The 20,712-nt window shown below is 42.8% G+C and overlaps 1 protein-coding gene across 1 annotated transcript in view; it reads right to left on the reverse strand.

Annotated features, from left to right (window-relative positions):
- Window positions 1–281: 281 nt before the first annotated feature.
- LOC148819671 (uncharacterized) overlaps window positions 282–20,712 on the reverse strand; it is a 32,494-nt gene continuing 12,063 nt past the window's right edge. The window contains exons 24-49 of the mRNA XM_088935208.1: window positions 20,532–20,711; window positions 20,092–20,331; window positions 19,766–19,922; window positions 19,447–19,575; window positions 18,779–18,929; window positions 18,622–18,665; window positions 18,301–18,516; window positions 10,551–17,333; window positions 9,781–10,079; window positions 9,214–9,388; window positions 8,109–8,359; window positions 7,108–7,291; window positions 6,643–6,859; window positions 6,201–6,379; window positions 5,884–5,953; window positions 5,478–5,602; window positions 5,205–5,236; window positions 4,838–5,006; window positions 4,463–4,564; window positions 4,153–4,193; window positions 3,703–3,825; window positions 3,304–3,402; window positions 2,829–2,957; window positions 2,384–2,423; window positions 1,860–1,983; window positions 282–1,451 (exon numbers count right to left, since the gene is read on the reverse strand). Coding sequence (XP_088791334.1) covers window positions 1,205–1,451; window positions 1,860–1,983; window positions 2,384–2,423; window positions 2,829–2,957; window positions 3,304–3,402; window positions 3,703–3,825; window positions 4,153–4,193; window positions 4,463–4,564; window positions 4,838–5,006; window positions 5,205–5,236; window positions 5,478–5,602; window positions 5,884–5,953; window positions 6,201–6,379; window positions 6,643–6,859; window positions 7,108–7,291; window positions 8,109–8,359; window positions 9,214–9,388; window positions 9,781–10,079; window positions 10,551–17,333; window positions 18,301–18,516; window positions 18,622–18,665; window positions 18,779–18,929; window positions 19,447–19,575; window positions 19,766–19,922; window positions 20,092–20,331; window positions 20,532–20,711 — 10,506 coding nt within the window. The 3' untranslated portion in view covers window positions 282–1,204. The remainder of the gene's footprint in view (window positions 1,452–1,859; window positions 1,984–2,383; window positions 2,424–2,828; window positions 2,958–3,303; window positions 3,403–3,702; window positions 3,826–4,152; window positions 4,194–4,462; window positions 4,565–4,837; window positions 5,007–5,204; window positions 5,237–5,477; window positions 5,603–5,883; window positions 5,954–6,200; window positions 6,380–6,642; window positions 6,860–7,107; window positions 7,292–8,108; window positions 8,360–9,213; window positions 9,389–9,780; window positions 10,080–10,550; window positions 17,334–18,300; window positions 18,517–18,621; window positions 18,666–18,778; window positions 18,930–19,446; window positions 19,576–19,765; window positions 19,923–20,091; window positions 20,332–20,531; window position 20,712) is intronic.

The following is a 20,712-nucleotide window of genomic DNA, read 5'->3' on the forward strand; positions in this document are numbered from 1 at the left end:
ATTCATATATGATTCATAGATTCATATATTGCTTTTTACACTCAGTATAATTTACCACTCCTTTAGAAATTTAATTATAAATTAGGGCTTTGTTTGGATTACAGATAAACAGTAGGTGCCATAGCTTTATGTGCCTTTAGAATACTGTGATATTCAATGAGTACATGACTGCAGTGAAGTAACACCCATTACTTAGATATCTCTGAAACAGTGCTTCTCAAGGCTTAAATAAATGCAATTTATTGAATGTGTTGAAATGACTCAAAGAGAAACAAGAGTCATGCAAAGTGGGAATTTTTTATTGATCAGATTCAGCATTTTGCACAGGAAAGGAAAGCAAGATGCAGTTTTTCATGTGTGTTGAACAGTTAGCCCATGGGTATGGATTCAGATAAATTGTTTGATATATAATTGGGTGATATGCTGATAAATAAACAGGAACACTTTACAGCTATTTATATTTTATATGACAAGTCAAAACAATCCAGAGCTTAAATTTGCATATATTTTTTCTATTTAATTGCAAGAAAATAATGCAAAACCTATAGCGCTTTTGAACTTTTTCCTACGTAGCTTTACCTTTTTAGATGTAACTGTATTATTACAAAACACTTCACAAAGAAGAAAAACAACAGTATGTTTCCTTTTTCTCTAAAGAGTTAACAACGTAAGCAATACTTGGAAAAAGATGCCTGACTCAGTTTAAACTCATAAAAAAATCAATTGCTTTAATCTTAACGGGGTGTGCTGTAGTTTAACAGGTGATTTAAATGGAGTGAAACAAAGACAAAAATCATTTAGATCAGCAGAGTGCAGCAGTCAGTTTACTTCCTGCTCACTGCTGTTTGCTGTGGGCTTTCATTCCCCTTGAAGACCTGTTTGTGTGCTGTTGGCTGCCAGTCTTCTTCTGACCCTTAGCAGTAGATTTCATAGATCTGGGGGTGTTCTTGTCCGCACATTATGTTTCCTTGCAGCCACACGTCTCAGCGTACGTGTAGAATAAATACAGCAAGCAATCACACTGAAAATTAAGGGAGGAAATAATTCTGCAGCAGTCACCTAGCCCCTCTTTAATTTAATATATTAATTTCAGCTGACAGTCTTTGGTAGTTGGATGTGTATCAGATATTTTAAATGCAGCAAAAACAAAAGCACGGGATTTGGGGTTAAAATCGGGGTAGTGCAGTCTTCATTCTCCTCGAGTTCACCGTCGCCTTCTGTACACTTTCCGCCCCTTTGAGGACTTGGAGGGCTCCTGACCCTTGCTGGTAGACTGCTGGGTGTCCCTGTCCTCACACTCGATCTCCTTGCAGCCGCACTTCTCAACGTAGGTGTAGGAGTGGCTGAACGTGGTGCCGTCGGGGCAAACCATCTGCACCTGCTTCTGAGTGGTGTCCATCTCCTGGCAGCAGGAGCAGGTGTGGTCCATGGTGTTGGCCTCCACAGAGTACCTGGCAAGGGCAGGACAGAGGGCTGAGCCTGGAGAGGTGTGCAGGCATGGGCAGGGCAGCGGGACTCACAGTTACTGTCCCACGCACTGCTGCATGGAAGGGTTCACTGATACTGTGTACATGATACTAAGCCCAGTTATGTACTTTTAACTGCATTACTGTACTTCACAAATGAAGTGGGCTTGTCACTCGTTGTGGTTGATGGTTGTGTGTGTAAAGTAGTTTCATTCAAAACCTCTTTTTTGAATCATTCCTGATCTCAGAAATATGTAGAATACCGGACGTAGATCCATAATTTCAAGCATTGCCCTATTATAATGATAAGGGTGTGTGAGGGCTATGTGAAACCTGAACATGAAACAACTCCAAGCTGCAGGGAGAGGCTGCAGAGACAGTTCTGAAACTCACATGGAGTAGGTTCCACAGGAGCCCCCGCAGGACGTGATGTCCACAGGTTTGCTGGATTGGCAGCCGTTGTTGGTGATGTAGGTGGTGTTCGTCTTAATGTTGCAGTTCCTTGGTATTGGAACACCTGGACAGGTGACACACAGAGAGCGTTACTGACACTGCTTGAAGAAGTGAGGTAGACTGTTTGTTCTGCTATATGGGGTTGATGCCGTTGTGCCTCTGTGACATGGGGAGAACACGCAAACTCCACATGAAAGATGTACCAATCCGAATCGAAACCCAGAGCCCAAGAGCATTATCTACCACACCCTGTCAAGGAGAAGTAAGATCAGCTTCAAGACTGTGGACTCCTTCAGGATTACTCCACTGATGAGTAAAGACAAGGTCACCAGGACTGAGCTCTGCTTTATACAAAATAAATGGCTTCTAGTAACCATTGATTTTATTAATAAAGCAAAGTATTTATTCACAGTGGTTTACAGTGTTGATTTCAAGAATGTAACAAAGATGTAAATGATACTCACAGACATGGCAACAACCATCTGGGGCAATTCTCTCTGTGCCCTGCAGTAACAAATTTAGATAAGATTTTTATGAGAAAAGATCTGTTTAAAACCGAGAACAGGAGGCTTGTTTTTAAACGAAGGCACTTGGAAGAACACTTCCTGAAGGCACTTCCTGATTCTTTCAGGAAAAAGGTGGATGACCATAGAAACCAGTTGTTAGGCCATACAGAATGGAAATTGTGACAATATAGCTTTCTTAACCAAGTCTATACACCGTAGGTCCAGGATTGGACAAAACCCACAGTCATTGTTAATTGTCTTTTAAATTTGGAATCCCAGTTTATTTTTTTATTATAATCCAACACAGTAGGAATCACCAAACTCAGAGCTGGCTCAGAGCTGTGAAACCTGCAGCCTCGTACACTCTCACACTGGAGAATGAGGAAGTGACTCGTACACTTACAGGAGTGCAGTCCTTGCGGTTGAAGAGAGGGCAGGTGGTCTTGGCCTCTACTGGTACAAACTGATCCTCGATCTTCACACACTCATATTTCACACATTTGTCACCAGCGGGCGACCAGGTGTCTCCAGGCTGTTGGAGGGAATGAGGTATAATTGTTGCAGGAGGATGTGATTGAGTTTTCTGTTTATGTAATCTCAAGAACAAAGCTTGATAGACATGCTTTCTAGCCAAGAAACTTTTCCGTGCGTCTTTGACACAGATTTCGCAATGTGGAAATTTGCAATATACATTACACTTTATATTATCATAAACAACATGTTTTAATCATTTTCTTAAGTATTGTACATGTAAGTGATCTCCAATAACCTCTAATCCAGCCATCAAATTTGTTTCCACAGCAGTGCCTGCATGTGCTTTCAGTGTTATAGGAGCACTAATGTTAATCTGGTTGACATGCTGAGTGTTGTGCTCTCACCTCAATGACATGCACTGTGTGGTCTGGCAGCATGATGACACAGCTGTCCTGTACACACTGGCCACAGCACTGTCCAGGGACAGCTTGATATGTAAAACCCTGCAGAGAAAATGAATGTACAGAACACAGGCAACCAGTTAACCAGTTTCTATTCTCATCTGCAGCACATTAGTCAGAAAATTGGAAAAGTATTAAGAAATAATACTAGATAGTATAGATTTTACTGTATATTGGTGGTTTTGTAATTCAGAATGATGCTAGAAATAGTCTTCATAAAAAATGTTATTAATAGGGACACCTTAATTAACACATTTTAGTCACACAGAAATACAACTAATTGTCTTTCCTTATGATTCTGTAGATATGATATCAGTAGGAATTTTGAGGGAAGTTCCATACCAGCTGACAGTTTTTGTCACAGCGCATTGGATCACAGGCAATGATGTTCAGTCTTGTATTGGGATCCACCTCATAACTGCACTGGCACAACTCACATGTGTCTTTAGGAACACTGACACCTGGCTGTGATGGAGAGCAAAACAGAACCACCCTTAGAATCACACAGAGAAGAGGAGATCCCAACCTGTTAACAGCTGATAGGGCAACTGAAGTGAATTTGCACATCCAGTTACTAAAGTCATTGCAGTTCATAGACAAATACACACAAAATATGCAACATAAGAACACGTGTACACATGTAATTGTCATTTAATTCTCAAACTCATTTCAGAAGTAACTGAAATGGTATGACATGACCTTATCTTGATTTGTAAAGTGTCTGTATTCACATGTCAAAGGATCTGGCCAGCTGCAAGCCCAGAATATGTTAAAGTTAGTTAAGGATCTTACCTTGTATTCAGTATTATTGAAAACACAGACACCTTTTGGTTCTGTAAAGAAAGAGATAAATCTTGAATCAGTTTAATTAAAATAGACATGAAAATAAACTGGATTCTCTACTGAGCATCTGGTTGTATTAAAAACCTTTGTGAATAATAAATACTATAAATACAGAAAAGCAGGTCGTCTACTTCTCATTCCTGGGAAGTTTCTACTGTACTTCTCATTTCTGGGAAGATTCTACTGTACTTCTCATTTCTGGGAAGATAGCTACTGACAGTGTCAGCACAGCACAGCGAAAAACACCAGTAACACTCACCACATTTATAAACAGCACAGCAGCTTCCTTCTGGGGTTGTTATCACTGGTCTGAATCCTAGTTCACAGGATTGTGGTTTTGGGCAGAGTTTTACATCACACTCTGTTGGGAAGAAGAGCAATAAAGAACAGGGGGCAACAGGAAACATGTTAAAACTGCACCAAAGAAAAGAGCATGCTAAGCATATGCTTATTAGCAAGGTACAAAATGATAAACTGCAAAAGTACTGTAATAGTTTAATAACAATAGTCTTTTCAAAGCATTAACTGTGCTGCTCTAAATGCTGCACCTCTATGATGCTGTTGAAAGAGCCAGTCTCCCAGCAGCACTAACCCCTCCAGCCCTGAGTCTGTCCCTGTCCCTGCAGCTACTCACCACATCGGGACTTGTTGCAGCAGTCGACTGTCTCAGTTACCAGCACCTGGCCCTCCTTGTTGCAGGTGACGGGGGGCTGCCCGGGGCACTGCCGGGGTTTGCACTGCACGCTCATTGAATCGACGTCACACACACACTCGTTGCAGTTACTGTCCCACGTCTCGCCAGGCTGAGGACAGACACACAGAGTGAACGCGCCAGCTTATCCTGCCCTCAGGCACCTGCCGTTAGCTCAGCTATGCAGAAGAGTATGTGGAGGGAAAGAGCTCCTGCTTTAAAGATCTCTTATCTTGACCATTGACATACTGGTAATTAATCGAATAAGACACAAATAAAGACAAAACAATAACATATAAAATTTCATTACCAGTTTTGGTTTCCCATCTGGTCCAGTGCAGTCTAAACAGAAAGTTTTAAAACAGAGTTAATTCCTCAGTGAATACTGCTGTAGCTTTATCCTCTGTTAACAATAAAAGAAAACTGAAAATTAAGCTTGAAAAATAACTAATAAAGTGCTAATTATGTCTAGCTTCCCAAACGTCATGTATTTCACTGTAAACAGTGTACCAGCACTGGATTGACCTGGAAGGTGGGTACTCTGTAACTTCTGCAACCAAGTGTGGGGGCCAGCAGTCCTTACCGCAGGAGGGGACACAGATGTCTGAGAAGGAGTTGAACAGGATCGTCCCCTGGGGGCAGAAGCAGCCCTCAGTGAAGTCACTTGTCTGCTCTCTGCTGTTCTGCTGGATGAATTTCTCATTGTACCTGTTTAAAAGTGTGAACACAGCATTTGTGTTTGGCCTGTGTTTAGTGTGACTGATAGAAAATGTAACACTGTACATATTATTAGATCTGGAGTCTGATCTTGAGAATTGTCTAGAAAATGACGACAGTGCTTTATTTTTGTGGCATACAAATAGAATTGCAAGTCCTTAAATTGAGTGTATGGGATTGTTTTATTGCATAATAATTCAAAAGTATGATAAAGAAAATCACAAAGGTAAATCTTAGTGTGTGCTCAGCTACAGGCAACTCATTTCACTTACCTTGCATTGCAGGTTGGCTGCACTGCTGGTCCACATGGCTTGTACACCTTGGTTGCTGAGCAGTTATAGTCTGTATAGGAGCAGAAAAGGGGACCTTGAGTTCCTGCTGTGTTCTACAGTAACTCGAAGAGACAATCATGTGTTTAGTGGAAATTAAAAATGAATTTCATATGGAGCTGAGTGTGGTATCTGGTACAGCACAGATTCGGTCAGTTGTTGCCCGTACTCAGTTGAGCTCGCATGTTTTCTCCTTTACACTGGTAGCTCTTGAGCAGTAAGGAAGGCAGCTACCCCGCTGTTTTCTGACTTGGCCCTACCGCATTCTCCCCCTGTCGCGCTCCTCCAGTCGACGCAGACTCCGACCGATGCGCACAGGGCGGCGTACGCTTGCAAGCTGGAGCAGCCGATCTTGGTGTGGGGCATGTGGCAGACGTCAAACCTGCAGGCCTCGTAGAAGGGCAGCGCAGGAATCACTGTGCGGCACTCTTCAAACACCCTGCGGCAGAGGGGTCGCATCAGCTGCGTTGAGTCACACAACAGCAAAACGTTCTACATTTCAAACAGCAGACGTTCTCTGCCCTCAGCTCTCTACTGTGTTAATAAGATTGAATTTGAATTTATGCGGTAGTGTTCATTAAGAGGTAAAGCATGGCTGTCCTGTTTTTGTGCTAATTTTTTATTTTCTTTTTGTGGAATGTGACTACTGTCCTATGAAGATACAACACAAGGATTCTTCAGGTTACACTTGATTCTGCTTACTTTCCGTAGATAATCTCACAGATGACTGGATTGCAGATGGGTGTCTCTGTTGTTCTTGGTGGCAGTGGTGTCACAGGAGGCTGCACTGTAGTTGTTGTGTCACAGTAGGGTTTATTCTTGTCATGAATACGCCAGTGGTTGGCCATGTCAGGGCATGAGGGATCTATCTGTCCATTTGGCAGCCTGCAGTCATTTTTCCTTGTGTTGTCACAGGTACCTTTAAAATAGAGGAAAGCAGATTTAATTAGGATAATTTAATTAGAATACAGTGTATGTGAAAATAAATTAAGTTAATTAAACACACATAACCAGATCAAGGTTGTTAAAACAGCTGTGCAAGGAGGAGTTTGCATGTAGTTTAAGAGAATGCTCCTCGTTTGTTTTCTCCCTCGTCTCTCAGTGATCACAGTTGCTCAACAGCTCTGATTAGAATAAGCATGAAGACAATGAACAGTCTCCTCTTACCACACTGTCCTTCCGTGTTGTGATGGAAGAGGGAGTAGGGCAAGAAGATGCTGAACGTGAGGCCTTTGAATGAGACTAGAGCGTTGATCTCTGGGATTTCCAGAACCATGTCAATTCCACTGCTTGTAATTGTAAAGACGCTGTTTTTATAGGCTGGGATGATTCGTTTTTGGTTGACATATATCTGAGAAGTTTTAGAAGAATGGATTAATAACAAACACAATAACATAAAAATGCACTTATTTGAATCACTCAGGTTCTTTCATTTGTACAGATTCTAATTGTTTTTAATGTTTGCTTTTGTTTTTATAATTTTTGTGCAATTATATAGTTTACACAATATACTGATCCAAAAATCAGACTGGTACATTTTGGTAAATGTTATTCAATATTGAAAAAGTATTTTTTATAGTTATAAGATGCAAGTATAAAAATGTAACTGTATTAAATAAGCATTAAATAAAACATTTAATGTTCACATATTGCATTGAGGTCAATATCCAGGCCTCAATCCAATCTAACATTTGAGAAAGCTGATCACCACTGAAAACCACAGGAACTAAAGAAACTAGCGCAGTTCTGCCTGGAAGACTGGTTTACAGCAGTATGGGACAGTCCCAGCCAGAGAAGAATTGATGAAATAATAGGGTTATGATACAGCGGTGTCACATGGATTTCTTCTGTGTGGCACTACTATACAAAAATCTAACTTTTTTTTTATTTTTTAAGCACACACAAGTCAGGCTTTTATATGATTTTTTTTGTTCATCATATGAACAAAAATCCCTAAATTTATTCAAAACCCTTTGATTTCACCAGGGGATTTGAATAAATTTAAAGTTAAAAATGTATATAAAAATATTTAAAATGATCCCTTTCATTGTTTATTCCACTTTAGTCTGACTTCTGATGAAGGTAGAAGAAAGTCTTAACTCATCCTAAAGTTCCTCTTAGAAAGCTTTCTGCCCTCTAAACAACTAAACAAATAGGGAAACAGTTACCAAGTTTGTAGTGATTCCATTGATTGTCCGCTGGTCCAGAATCACCTCATACGACTTGTAATAGATAGTCAGTGACCTGGGGCAAGACAGGCCATCCTCAGAGTGGCAATTGTAGTTGTCAATGATAACGGTGAAGTTGTCGTATTTGGGGATGATCTGCTTGACCAACACGTAGGTGCAGTTTCCTTGGAAGCCATAGTATTGTCCATCAAAGGTGACATAATGAGGGTCTCCCCACCCATAGCAGACACCTGGGGAGGCACACAAGAGACTTGTTGATAAGACCACTTGCCAGGTGTTCTACATGTAGCAGACAAACAGATAAGGATCCTAGACTTGCAAAGGAATATTATGTATATGCATGTTTAATAGTTTTGGTGATTTTCAAGTTGTATTTTTCATAATACAGTATTTAATAACTGAATTCAATCTGTGCTATCCCAAGCAGGTTTTCCTAACAATGCTGTGGTATTCAGAAATGTTCAAATGTTTAATTGAGCTTTGAAAGACTGGACATTTCTCAGAAAATAACTTGCTGTGATCATTACTTTAACTATTTTCTGTAAGTCAATTTCTAAAACTAAAGTTTTATATGATGCTTTTATTGGAACCCATACAAAAATGTGTGTTTTAATATAAATCAAATAGATTTGTTTCTTTTTGAAAGACAATTTGACTGTTGTAAAGCTCTGCTTTATTTGTTGCAGTTTAAGCTAAATTGTGTTCTGTAGCAAGGTAATGACAGGGGTGTGGGAATAAATCACTTGAGCATGAGAGGAAGATTGAGAAATATGAGTTAGTGGATAATGGACACACATTTCCACATGTAAAACTGAACAGTTCAGTGGAATAAATGAAAAGGTTGTGATAAATGAAAATGTTGTTACAGAAAAATCAATGTAGTAATAGTATTATAACTAAGAGTGAGAAAATATGTGTGGGGGTGCATGCAAATTTTCAGGTGAGATCAAAACAGAAGCATCTTTCATGTTTGTGTTTTGTCATTTTGCAAGTTCAAATCTTGAAGGTGTTTTGTCTTCCTAGTTTGTCTTTGTGTCATAATGTTGAAATACATTTTTAATCTTTGATGTTGTGGAGATCTTACATTGACACTCGTAGCGGACGCAGCACCCAGATTCATCATACTTCGCAAGCGGAGGCAGACCATTGGCACACTGTGGTTTAGTCACAGGCTCGCAGGGCACCGGCTCTAGTGTGATGTTGGAGCCTCCTTGGCAAGTTGCTATGGTACAGTTGCCAAAGTGCCAGGATTCACCATGCTAGCACAAAAGATGAAAGAAACTGAGCAAAGGCACAGTAGTGTGACAAAGTCTCTGCACATTTCTGTCAAGCTTAGAAACAGTATAATAATTATCAAAATGAAACAAAGCAAAACAAGATATTCATACAATGCCAATGTAATAAAATGTGACACCTACAGTAATATTACCAGATATTTTGAAATTAAAATGCTTATTTAGATTGACACAAATTGTTTGATGATCTGGTAATAAACACTAGTGTTTAATATTATTTTAATATTTCAGTAAAATACTGATTTAAAGAAATTGCATTAAGTTACACAATAATGTTATTTTAAAGAGCAACATTTAGAACTAAACACATTTTCCTATTAATTCAAGTAATACCCAGGAAGTGAGATATAAAGTACCTTTCTAGGAGGAGTAAGGTGGTCACAGTTTTTATAAGGAGTTGTGGTTGGAAGGCTGGTGGTTGGAGCTGTGGCTGATGTCTCAGCAGTGGAGGACTCTGTCTTTGTGGGAGTTGATTTGACTGTAGTTGTCTTCCCTGGTGTTGTTGGGCCAACTGCAGTGGAGGTCTGGGCACTTGTGGTTGGAGGAGAAACAGTGGTGTGACAGTGCTTGGAATGTTTCTCTATTTCACACGTCTCGTTGCAGAAAGCAGTGAAGCACCAGTCATCGCCATCAGTGGTGTTATACAGCAGTGAACCTGAACGTAAAAAGGTGAAAAGCAATAGTAAGAAAACTATTTTAGATTTTTGATATTAATCTTAATATATTCACATTTGCATTTTGGGTTTGTGCAGACTCATTACTGGTCTTAAATCTGTCCCACACTGATAGATTTAAAGAAGTATTTTATAATGTCTGAGAGGACTCCTTCTGGATAAAGAATGAGACATGGACAGATATTTAGATGATTTAAGCAGAGATTCATAATTATATGTCTGTTATAATTTATGTCTGTTTGGTTGGTGGTAACCTATTCATCAAAGTGTCTATCAAGCTGTTTTGTGAAGGTTCCCGATAAATCTGCTTCAACATGGCTGGGAGGTGTCTTTCACAATGTCATGATTATTTGTGTATAGAAAGGTGTTCTGATTTGACTCCTTAATTTCCTCACATGTAAATATACATAAGAAACATATAGTTCTAAATATATATACAGTATCTTACATACCACGTGGAAACAGCTTCCCGTTGTAATGGCAGCCACATTCAGTTGTTCTTGAATGTGTTGTTGAAGTAGTGGTTGGTTTAACAGTTATGGAGGTCTTGGTTGGTTGTGTTGATTTTGTAGTTGTCGGTTTTTCTGTTGTAGTTGTCTCCGTAGACACAGTTGTTGCTGAAGTGGTAGTTGGTTTAGCAGTGGTGGTAGTCTCGGTTGGTTGTGTTGATTTTGTAGTTGTTGGTTTTTCTGTTGTAGTTGTCTCCGTAGACACAGTTGTCATTGAAGTAGTGGTGCTCTCTGTTGATGAGGACGTTGTTGTCTCAGGGGATGAAGTTGTGGTTACTCTCGTAGAAGAGGGCACAGAGGTTGTGACTACTTGTGATGTTGAGGTTTCTTGGGTGGATGTAGAGGGTGATGTTGAGGTTTCTGTTGTAGGTGTGGTGGTTTCTGTGGTCACAGTTGTTGCTGAAGAAGTGGTTGGTTTAACAGTGGTGGTAGTCTCGGTTGGTTGTGTTGATTTTCTAGTTGTCGGTTTTTCTGTTGTAGTTGTCTCCGTAGACACAGTTGTTGCTGAAGTAGTAGTTGGCTTAGCAGTGGTGGTAGTCTCGGTTGGTTGTGTTGATTTTGTAGTTGTTGGTTTTTCTGTCGTAGTTGTCTCCGTAGATACAGTTGTTGTTGAAGTAGTGGTGCTCTCTGTAGATGAGGACGTTGTTGTCTCAGGGGATGAAGTTGTGGTTACTCTCGTAGAAGAGGGCACAGAGGTGGTCTCTGTTGTGGTGACAGGAGTAGGGGTTGTGACTACTTGTGATGTTGTTGAGACTACATGGGTGGATGTAGAGGGAGCTGTTGAGGTTTCTGTTGTAGGTGTGGTGGTTTCTGTGGTCACAGTTGTTGCTGAAGTAGTGGTGGTGGGAACAGCTGTAGTGGTTTCAGGAGATTTAGTTAATTTAGTTGTAGTGGGTCCTTGTGTTGTTGTCTGAGGTGTAGTGCTCTTAGATGATGTATGGGTAGCAGTTGTAGTTGTTGTAGATGAAGTTGATTTGCCAGTAGTTGTGGTACATATATTTTTGCAACATTTAACTTTGATTTCATAATTGAAGCACATTGGTGGTATACCCTGATCTTTGTTTTTGCAAATCAGTCCTACTGATGGGTTGCATTCCACATGCTGCCCCAGATCTGAGAGGGGGACATTTGGATAGTCTAGTGCTCTGCACTCAATTGCCTCTGGAGATTTGCAAATATGAATACCAGACTCCCTAATCTTTGTGTAGGTTTCATTATCTCCATTATCTGGACCAAAAGTAGGATAACTGACATCAATCCATTCTGACCATTCACACACAGTGCAGCGTGGAGTAGTAGTGGACACTGTTGTTGAAGCTGTAGGTGAAGATGAACTCTGTTTTACTGTTGTAGAAGTGGTGGTTTCTGTGGTCACAGTTGTTGCTGAAGAAGTGGTTGGTTTAACAGTGGTGGTAGTCTTGGTTGGTTGTGTTGATTTTCTAGTTGTTGGTTTTCCTGTTGTGGTTGTCTCTGTAGACACAGTTGTTGTTGAAGTAGTGGTGCTCTCTGTTGATGAGGACGTTGTTGGCTCAGGGGATGAAGTTGTGGTTACTCTTGTAGAAGAGGGCACTGAGGTGGTCTCTGTTGTGGTGACAGGAGTAGGGGTTGTGACTACTTCTGATGTTGTTGAGACTACATGGGTGGATGTAGAGGGAACTGTTGAGGTTTCTGTTGTAGAAGTGGTGGTTTCTGTGGTCACAGTTGTTGCTGAAGTAGTGGTTGGTTTAACAGTGGTGGTAGTCTTGGTTGGTTGTGTTGCTTTTGTAGTTGTTGGTTTTTCTGTTGTAGTTGTCTCCGTAGATACAGTTGTTGTTGAAGTAGTGGTGCTCTCTGTTGATGAGGACGTTGTTGTCTCAGGGGATGAAGTTGTGGTTACTCTTGTAGAAGAGGGCACAGAGGTGGTCTCTGTTGTGGTGACAGGAGTAGGGGTTGTGACTACTTGTGATGTTGTTGAGACTACATGGGTGGATGTAGAGGGAGCTGTTGAGGTTTCTGTTGTAGGTGTGGTGGTTTCTGTGGTCACAGTTGTTGCTGAAGTAGTGGTTGGTTTAACAGTGGTGGTAGTCTTGGTTGGTTGTGTTCCTTTTGTAGTTGTTGGTTTTTCTGTTGTAGTTGTCTCCGTAGATACAGTTGTTGTTGAAGTAGTGGTGCTCTCTGTTGATGAGGACGTTGTTGTCTCAGGGGATGAAGTTGTGGTTACTCTTGTAGAAGAGGGCACAGAGGTGGTCTCTGTTGTGGTGACAGGAGTAGGGGTTGTGACCACTTGCGATGTTGTTGAGACTACATGGGTGGATGTAGAGGGAGCTGTTGAGGTTTCTGTTGTAGGTGTGGTGGTTTCTGTGGTCACAGTTGTTGCTGAAGTAGTGGTTGGTTTAACAGTGGTGGTAGTCTTGGTTGGGTGTGTTGCTTTTGTAGTTGTTGGTTTTTCTGTTGTAGTTGTCTCCGTAGATACAGTTGTTGTTGAAGTAGTGGTGCTCTCTGTTGATGAGGACGTTGTTGTCTCAGGGGATGAAGTTGTGGTTACTCTTGTAGAAGAGGGCACAGAGGTGGTCTCTGTTGTGGTGGCAGGAGTAGGGGTTGTGACTACTTGTGATGTTGTTGAGACTACATGGGTGGATGTAGAGGGAGCTGTTGAGGTTTCTGTTGTAGGTGTGGTGGTTTCTGTGGTCACAGTTTTTGCTGAAGTAGTAGTTGGTTTAACAGTAGTGGTAGTTTTAGTTGGTTGTGTTGATTTTCTAGTTGTTGGTTTTTCTGTTGTAGTTGCAGTCGTGAATGAATTTGTTGTTTGAACCTGATGCTCTGTTGAGTGCATTCGAGTTCTGCCAGTAATAACAGAGAATGTTGTTTTAATGGGTGCAGTTGAAGTCACAGGGATAGGAGTAGAAGATGATGTTGAGGTTTCTGTGGTCACAGGTGTTGCTGAAGTAGTGGTTGGTTTAACAGTGGTGGTAGTCTTGGTTGGTTGTGTTGATTTTGTAGTTGTTGGTTTTTCTGTCGTAGTTGTCTCCGTAGATACAGTTGTTGTTGAAGTAGTGGTGCTCTCTGTTGATGAGGACATTGTTGTCTCAGGGGATGAAGTTGTGGTTACTCTTGTAGAAGAGGGCACAGAGGTGGTCTCTGTTGTGGTGACAGGAGTAGGGGTTGTGACCACTTGTGATGTTGTTGAGACTTCATGGGTGGATGTAGAGGGAGCTGTTGAGGTTTCTGTTGTAGATGTGGTGGTTTCTGTGGTGGGAGTTGCTTTTGTAGTAGTGGTGGGAACGGCTGTAGTGGTTTCAGGAGATTTAGTTAATTTAGTTGTAGTGGGTCCTTGTGTTGTTGTCTGAGGTGTAGTGCTCTTAGATGATGTATGGGTAGCGGTTGTAGTTGTTGTAGATGAAGTTGATTTGCCAGTAGTTGTGGTACATATATTTTTGCAACATTTAACTTTGATTTCATAATTGAAGCACATTGGTGGTATACCCTGATCTTTGTTTTTGCAAATCAGTCCTACTGATGGGTTGCATTCCACATGCTGCCCCAGATCTGAGAGGGGGACATTTGGATAGTCTAGTGCTCTGCACTCAATTGCCTCTGGAGATTTGCAAATATGAATACCAGACTCCCTAATCTTTGTGTAGGTTTCATTATCTCCATTATCTGGACCAAAAGTAGGATAACTGACATCAATCCATTCTGACCATTCACACACAGTGCAGTGTGAAGTAGTAGGGTACACTGTTGTTGAAGCTGTTGGTGAAGAAGTACTGGGAGGGGTTGTGATGGGAGTGGTTGTGGTGGGAGTGGTTGTTGTGGGAGTGATTGTACTGGTTGTGGTTGTGCTGGTTGTGGTTGTGATGGGAGTGGTTGTGGTGGGAGGAGTTGTGTTAGGAGTGGTTGTGCTGGGTGTGGTTGTGCCGGGAGGGGTTGTAATGGGAGTGGTTGTTGTGGGAGTTGTTGTGATGGAAGTGGTTGTAATAGGTGTCATTGTGGTGGGAGGGGTTGTGCTGGGAGTGGTTGTGATGGGGGTGGTTTTCGTGGAAGTGGTTGTTATGGGAGTCATTGTGGTGGGAGTGATTGTGCTCGGTGTGGCTGTAATAGGAGTGATTGTGCTCGGTGTGGTTGTGCTGGGTGTGGTTGTGGTGGGAGTGGTTGTGGTGGGAGGGGTTGTGCTGGTTGTGGTTGTGATGGGGGTGGTTGTGGTGGGAGGGGTTGTGCTGGGTGTGGTTGTGGTGGAAGTGGTTGTTATTGGAGTCGTTGTGGTGGGAGTGATTGTGCTCGGTGTGGCTGTAATAGGAGTGATTGTGCTCGGTGTGGTTGTGCTGGGTGTGGTTGTGGTGGGAGTGGTTGTGGTGGGAGGGGTTGTGCTGGTTGTGGTTGTGGTGGGAGGGGTTGTGCTGGGTGTGGTTGTGGTGGAAGTGGTTGTTATTGGAGTCGTGGTGGGAGTGATTGTGCTCGGTGTGGCTGTAATAGGAGTGATTGTGCTCGGTGTGGTTGTGCTGGGTGTAGTTGTGATAGGAGTGGTTGTAATGGGAGTTGTTGTTGTGGGAGGGGTTGTGATGGAAGTGGTTGTAATAGGTGTCGTTGTGGTGGGAGGGGTTGTGCTGGGAGTTGTGGTGGAAGTGGTTGTTATTGGAGTCGTTGTGGTGGGAGTTATTGTGCTCGGTGTGGTTGTGCTGGGTGTGGTTGTGATGGTTGTGGTTGTACTGGGTGTGGTTGTGATGGGAGAGGTTGTTGTTGGAGTGGTTGTTGTGGGAGTAGTTGTGCTGGGTGTGGTAGTAATAGGAGTGGTTGTGCTGGGAGGTGTTGTGATCGGAGTGGTTGTGGTGGGAAGGGTTGTGATAGGAGTGGTTGTAATAGGTGTCGTTGTGGTGGGAGGGGTTGTGCTGGGTGTGGTTGTGGTGGAAGTGGTTGTTATTGGAGTCGTTGTGGTGGGAGTGATTGTGCTCGGTGTGGCTGTAATAGGAGTGATTGTGCTCGGTGTGGTTGTGCTGGGTGTAGTTGTGATAGGAGTGGTTGTAATGGGAGTTGTTGTTGTGGGAGGGGTTGTGATGGAAGTGGTTGTAATAGGTGTCGTTGTGGTGGGAGGGGTTGTGCTGGGAGTTGTGGTGGAAGTGGTTGTTATTGGAGTCGTTGTGGTGGGAGTTATTGTGCTCGGTGTGGTTGTGCTGGGTGTGGTTGTGATGGTTGTGGTTGTACTGGGTGTGGTTGTGATGGGAGAGGTTGTTGTTGGAGTGGTTGTTGTGGGAGTAGTTGTGCTGGGTGTGGTAGTAATAGGAGTGGTTGTGCTGGGAGGTGTTGTGATCGGAGTGGTTGTGGTGGGAAGGGTTGTGATAGGAGTGGTTGTAATAGGTGTCGTTGTGGTGGGAGGGGTTGTGCTGGGAGTTGTTGTGGTGGAAGTGGTTGTTATTGGAGTCGTTGTGGTGGGAGTTATTGTGCTCGGTGTGGCTGTAATAGGAGTGATTGTGCTCGGTGTGGTTGTGATGGTTGTGGTTGTACTGGGTGTGGTTGTGATGGGAGTGGTTGTTGTGGGAGTAGTTGTGCTGGGTGTGGTAGTAATAGGAGTGGTTGTGGTGGGAAGGGTTGTGATGGGAATGGTTGTGGTGGGAGGGGTTGTGATAGGAGTGGTTGTGGTGGGAGTGGTTGTGATAGGAGTGGTTGTGCTGGGAGGGGTTGTGATGGGAATGGTTGTGGTGGGAGGGGTTGTGATAGGAGTGGTTGTGGTGGGAGTGGTTGTGATAGGAGTGGTTGTGCTGGGAGGGGTTGTGATGGGAATGGTTGTGGTGGGAGGGGTTGTGATAGGAGTGGTTGGCTCTGTCGTTGTCTCACATTGATACTCATCACAGCACAGAACCCTCACCTGGTAGTTATAGCACAATGGGACCATGCCTGACTGGTCTTCATTTTTACATATAAGTCCTTTCGCAATATCACATTGCACAATCTGACCCACATCGTCTATGGCCTTATCTGGGTACTTCTCTGCTCTGCACTCAATTTTGCTTGGTTTTTCGCATATTTTTCCACCATGTTTCCTTATGTTGTCATACGTTTCAGAGTCCCCTCCTGGGGTTCCAAGTGTGGGGAAAGTGGTGTCGTACCACTGGGACCATTTACATGGGCGCCGGCAGGTGGTAGCTGAGCTGGTGGAGATGGTTGTGGGAAGTGAAGTTGATGTGCTAGTGGGCTGTGTTCCTCTGGATGTTGTGGAAACAACAGTGGATGATGACGGAGGTTGTCGCGTTGTTACTGTTGCAGTGCTGGTACGTTCCGTGGAGCTTGGTGCTGAGGATGTTGAAGGAGAAGATTTAGTTGACGGGGCTGATGTTGTTTCTTCAGGTGTTGTCTTTGGGGTTGTTGTTTTCTTTGGTGTTGTACTGGAAGACGTTATCGGCGGTACACTTGTTGTTCCACAAGGCACAACACGACAGCAAAACACTCTGATGGCGTAATTCAAGCACACAGTGGGATTTTCCTTGTTGTTGCATTTCAGTCCGAAAGATCTGTTGCAATGTACTGTTTGCTCTAGGTCTCCTAGAGGAGTGCTGGGGTAATCCTGGGCCCTGCACTGAATTTCAATCGGGTGGGCGCACACTGAATGTCCTTTAGCTCGGATGTTATCATATGTCTCATGATCTCCTTCATTGTCTTTAGTTGGGGAGCTGATGTCATACCAGACTGACCACTGGCACACTTCTTCCACACAGCTGGTGGTCCCTGGAGTGCTTGATGATAGAGAGGTCTCACCTACAATAGAAGACAATATTGAATAGTTTCAGGCTGGGAAACAGATGATGGGGATACTACAGCTGGAATAGATAGATAGATACTTTATTGATCCCGTGAGGGAAATTGCAGTGCAACAGCAGCTTAACACACACAACACAGCCACAATGTAACGAATTATATAATAATAGTACAATACATACAATACAATACAAGAGTTACTCACAGTCCAGACGCACAAGAACAAACTAGAACAGAACAGTACACAGAAAATCATATCACACTCATATCACACATATGGATATAAATATAGATGTAACTGTAGATATAAATATAAATGTATTGCACAGGTCCCTGGCATATATTGCACAGAAAGTGGTTGTAAACGGGAAAAAGAAAAAGAAAAAGAAGAAGAAGAGAACAGATGTAGCAGTAGATGTGTAGATGCGTTTAATCCAGATACAGGTCACTGTCGATGTTGCCTCTGCCAAGACGCAAGGTGGATGCGTTGTACAGTCTTATGGCAGACGGCAAGAATGACCTCCTGTAGCGCTCCCTGTTGCACCGTGGATGAATCAGTCTATTGCTGTACGTGCTCTTCATTCCTGCAAGCCTGTCATAGAGGGGATGGGAGAAGTTGTCCATGATGGCCTCTAGTTTGGACATCATTCTCCTCTCAGCCACTACCTCCAAGGAGTCCAGGTCAGACCCAATGACAGAGCTTGCTCTCCTGATGAGCTTGTTCAGCTAGTGTAATAGTGTTTTAATTAGTGCATTTCCATTTGTCCAAGATGTTCACTGTTTCAACGCAGCGCACTGCATGTGCAACTGTTTTTCCTTTTTCAAATATTAAGTTTTTGAATTAATAGGAATAGATTTGGAGAACTAGAAATTCACATTCAGTATTTTTGCTTAAATATACATAGTGTGTGTGCATGGGGAGAAGGAGATAGATAGAAAGGCAGAATTACATTCCAATAAAACCTACTGGTAGTCTTTGGCGATGGTGTTGTGAAGTTGAAGATTGTTGTCGTTGGCTCTGGGGTGGTTGTTGTTGTAGCAGGAGTAGTACAGTGATACATGTCCCTGTGGATTGTGCCATTTTCTCCACACACGGCAGTAATGCAGCTTCCAAGCCCATCTGTGGTGTTGTAGATTGTTGTGCCGTATGGGTACTTGTTTCCTTGGTATGTGCAGGAACAAGCTGTAGGCACAGGCAGGTCAGTTTGCATGCTGCTAACGCCCATTTGTTGTGAACTGAAACTACTGCAGTATTATTTAGATAATAGAAACAGTTTGCATACTGTACCGTGAACGTTGTAGCTGCACTGCACTCCCGTGGACTTACAATAACTAAAGGACAGAAAGTAAGGTTTAGTGTTTTCGACCTTCATACATTTGGTCAGCTCTTCATACGAGAAGTGTTATAGTGCTGGTTCTGGTATTGTATGAAACAGAAAATGTACCATGTCTGGCAGTTCCCAGCGGAGGGAACCTCTTCTCCGCTTTTATAATGATTCCCGTCACCATCGAAGCAGCCACAGCTCTCCCTCTGCACACACGTCATGGAGTCCTCATCAAAATAGGGCTGCTCAGGAGGGCATTTTGGATAGCAGCCTGGATAAAAAACATGCTTACAGTATTTGTTGTATTATTTTCTTTCTTTAAATGTAATTCATGTAGTACGCACAACTCTGAGCATACAGAGAGATGAATTCTATCATAAAACGTAAGAACTGTAGAATTTCTCTCTTACTGTTTCAGGATAAGAGTTTTTTAGAATATGAGAGAAAATCTCGGTGTGGGCATTTTTTTCTGTTTATACAGAATGAAATAAAAACAAATTGACAGAAAATATGCACAAAAATGAATGAACACGAATTGTGATATATAAACAGCGTTTAAGCTTGTTATATTATACTTGCTCATTGCTATGAATTTTAAGACTTGGAGCAGTCACTGAAAACTGAGATGTCTTTAACTACAAAGAGAGTAAGAATCAGCCGGTGATGGAACACTGATTGTTGAAAACACGTTTGCAGTGTTTGAAAGCTGACGTTGAGAGCTTATGATGTGATTACCTCCTTCATGATGTGTCTTCAAGTTTCAAAGAATATGAGCTAGAAATTCCTACCTTCCAGGGCTGGGATCTGACTGGAGCATTTCCCTGAGGGGTTCCTGCAGGTCTTCATGCAGGGCGAGCCACAGGGCTTGTAGTGCCACTCACACTCTCCAGGGGGGTTGTAGAAGTCACAGAACAGAGCTGGAGAGAGGAATGACAAAATCTCATTTATTTAACATACAGATCCCTTTTCAGCTTTTATGTAGGTGTCATTTCTCTCCTGTCTTCATCACAGAGACTGAGTGTCAGTGTGTTGGTCAGTCATTGTGTCCATCTCTCTCTTTTGGAGACAGTGAGTTAAAGTAGAATTGTGCTTCTGTCTGTGACTCACGGCAGATCTCTGGACTCCTCCAGGCCACACAAACCCCAGCCTCATTACAGGCCTCTGCGTAGGCAGCCACAGCTGTACAGAAGCACTCGCAGTCTCCTCCAGTGTCACAGGCACAGGAGTCCGTCACACAGGCGTCGTAGTATGGAGTGGGGTCCACCTTTAGAGAGAAATGTCTTTAATCACCCTTACTCTTCATTAGTTTTCCACTCAGGAATGCACAGTTCCTGTTGTTTTAGATTCAAATTCCAATCACACTGAGAAGCTTGGTGTCTTTCCTGCCCTGATCTTGCCGTGGTGTGCGCATATCTCCAGTGTGATCGCAGTACCTGAGAGTGGCAGGCTGTGAAGACTGTGCTCTGGATGATGCTGCACTGTCTCTGAGCCCAGGACTTCCTGTAGGGGTTGGAGCTGCAGGGGTCCTTTGTGACAACAGCATCAGGACAGCTGGGAGAGACTTTCCAGCTGTTTCCAAACTCCAGTGTATCCACCACAACAGCTTGGCTTCTGGTGGTAAAGTCGTTGTTTTCATTGCCATCATAGTTTCCACAGAGTCCACAGACAAGGCCCTGAGGAATAAGAGCACAATGCAGAAATCCACATTCTCTCCAGAGCTGGGGCTCCAAGACCCACAAGACCTATAGCAGATCTGTAGCTTTGAAAGTTCGATTAGGTATTCATTTATCCTGGGTCACACATATTCCATAACTGCACTGACAGAAACACATTTATCTGTAAGATTAACCTTAGTGCAGACATGCTCACTGACCTGGAACTTAGGGTTGAGCTTGATAAACATGCTCGTCTTCTTGTCCCACATGAGGATCAGCCCATTGTTGGCTTCAATCACCAGGTAAATCCCCATGTAGCGGATCTGGTAGGGAACCTCTACACCTGTGTCTCTTTGGATCACCTGGTAGTTTCCTTCAGATAGCTTCAGCTCATTGTTC

This window comes from Atractosteus spatula, chromosome 16, assembly GCF_055471065.1.
Source record: "Atractosteus spatula isolate fAtrSpa1 chromosome 16, fAtrSpa1.hap1, whole genome shotgun sequence".
NCBI classification, from domain to species: domain Eukaryota; kingdom Metazoa; phylum Chordata; class Actinopteri; order Semionotiformes; family Lepisosteidae; genus Atractosteus; species Atractosteus spatula.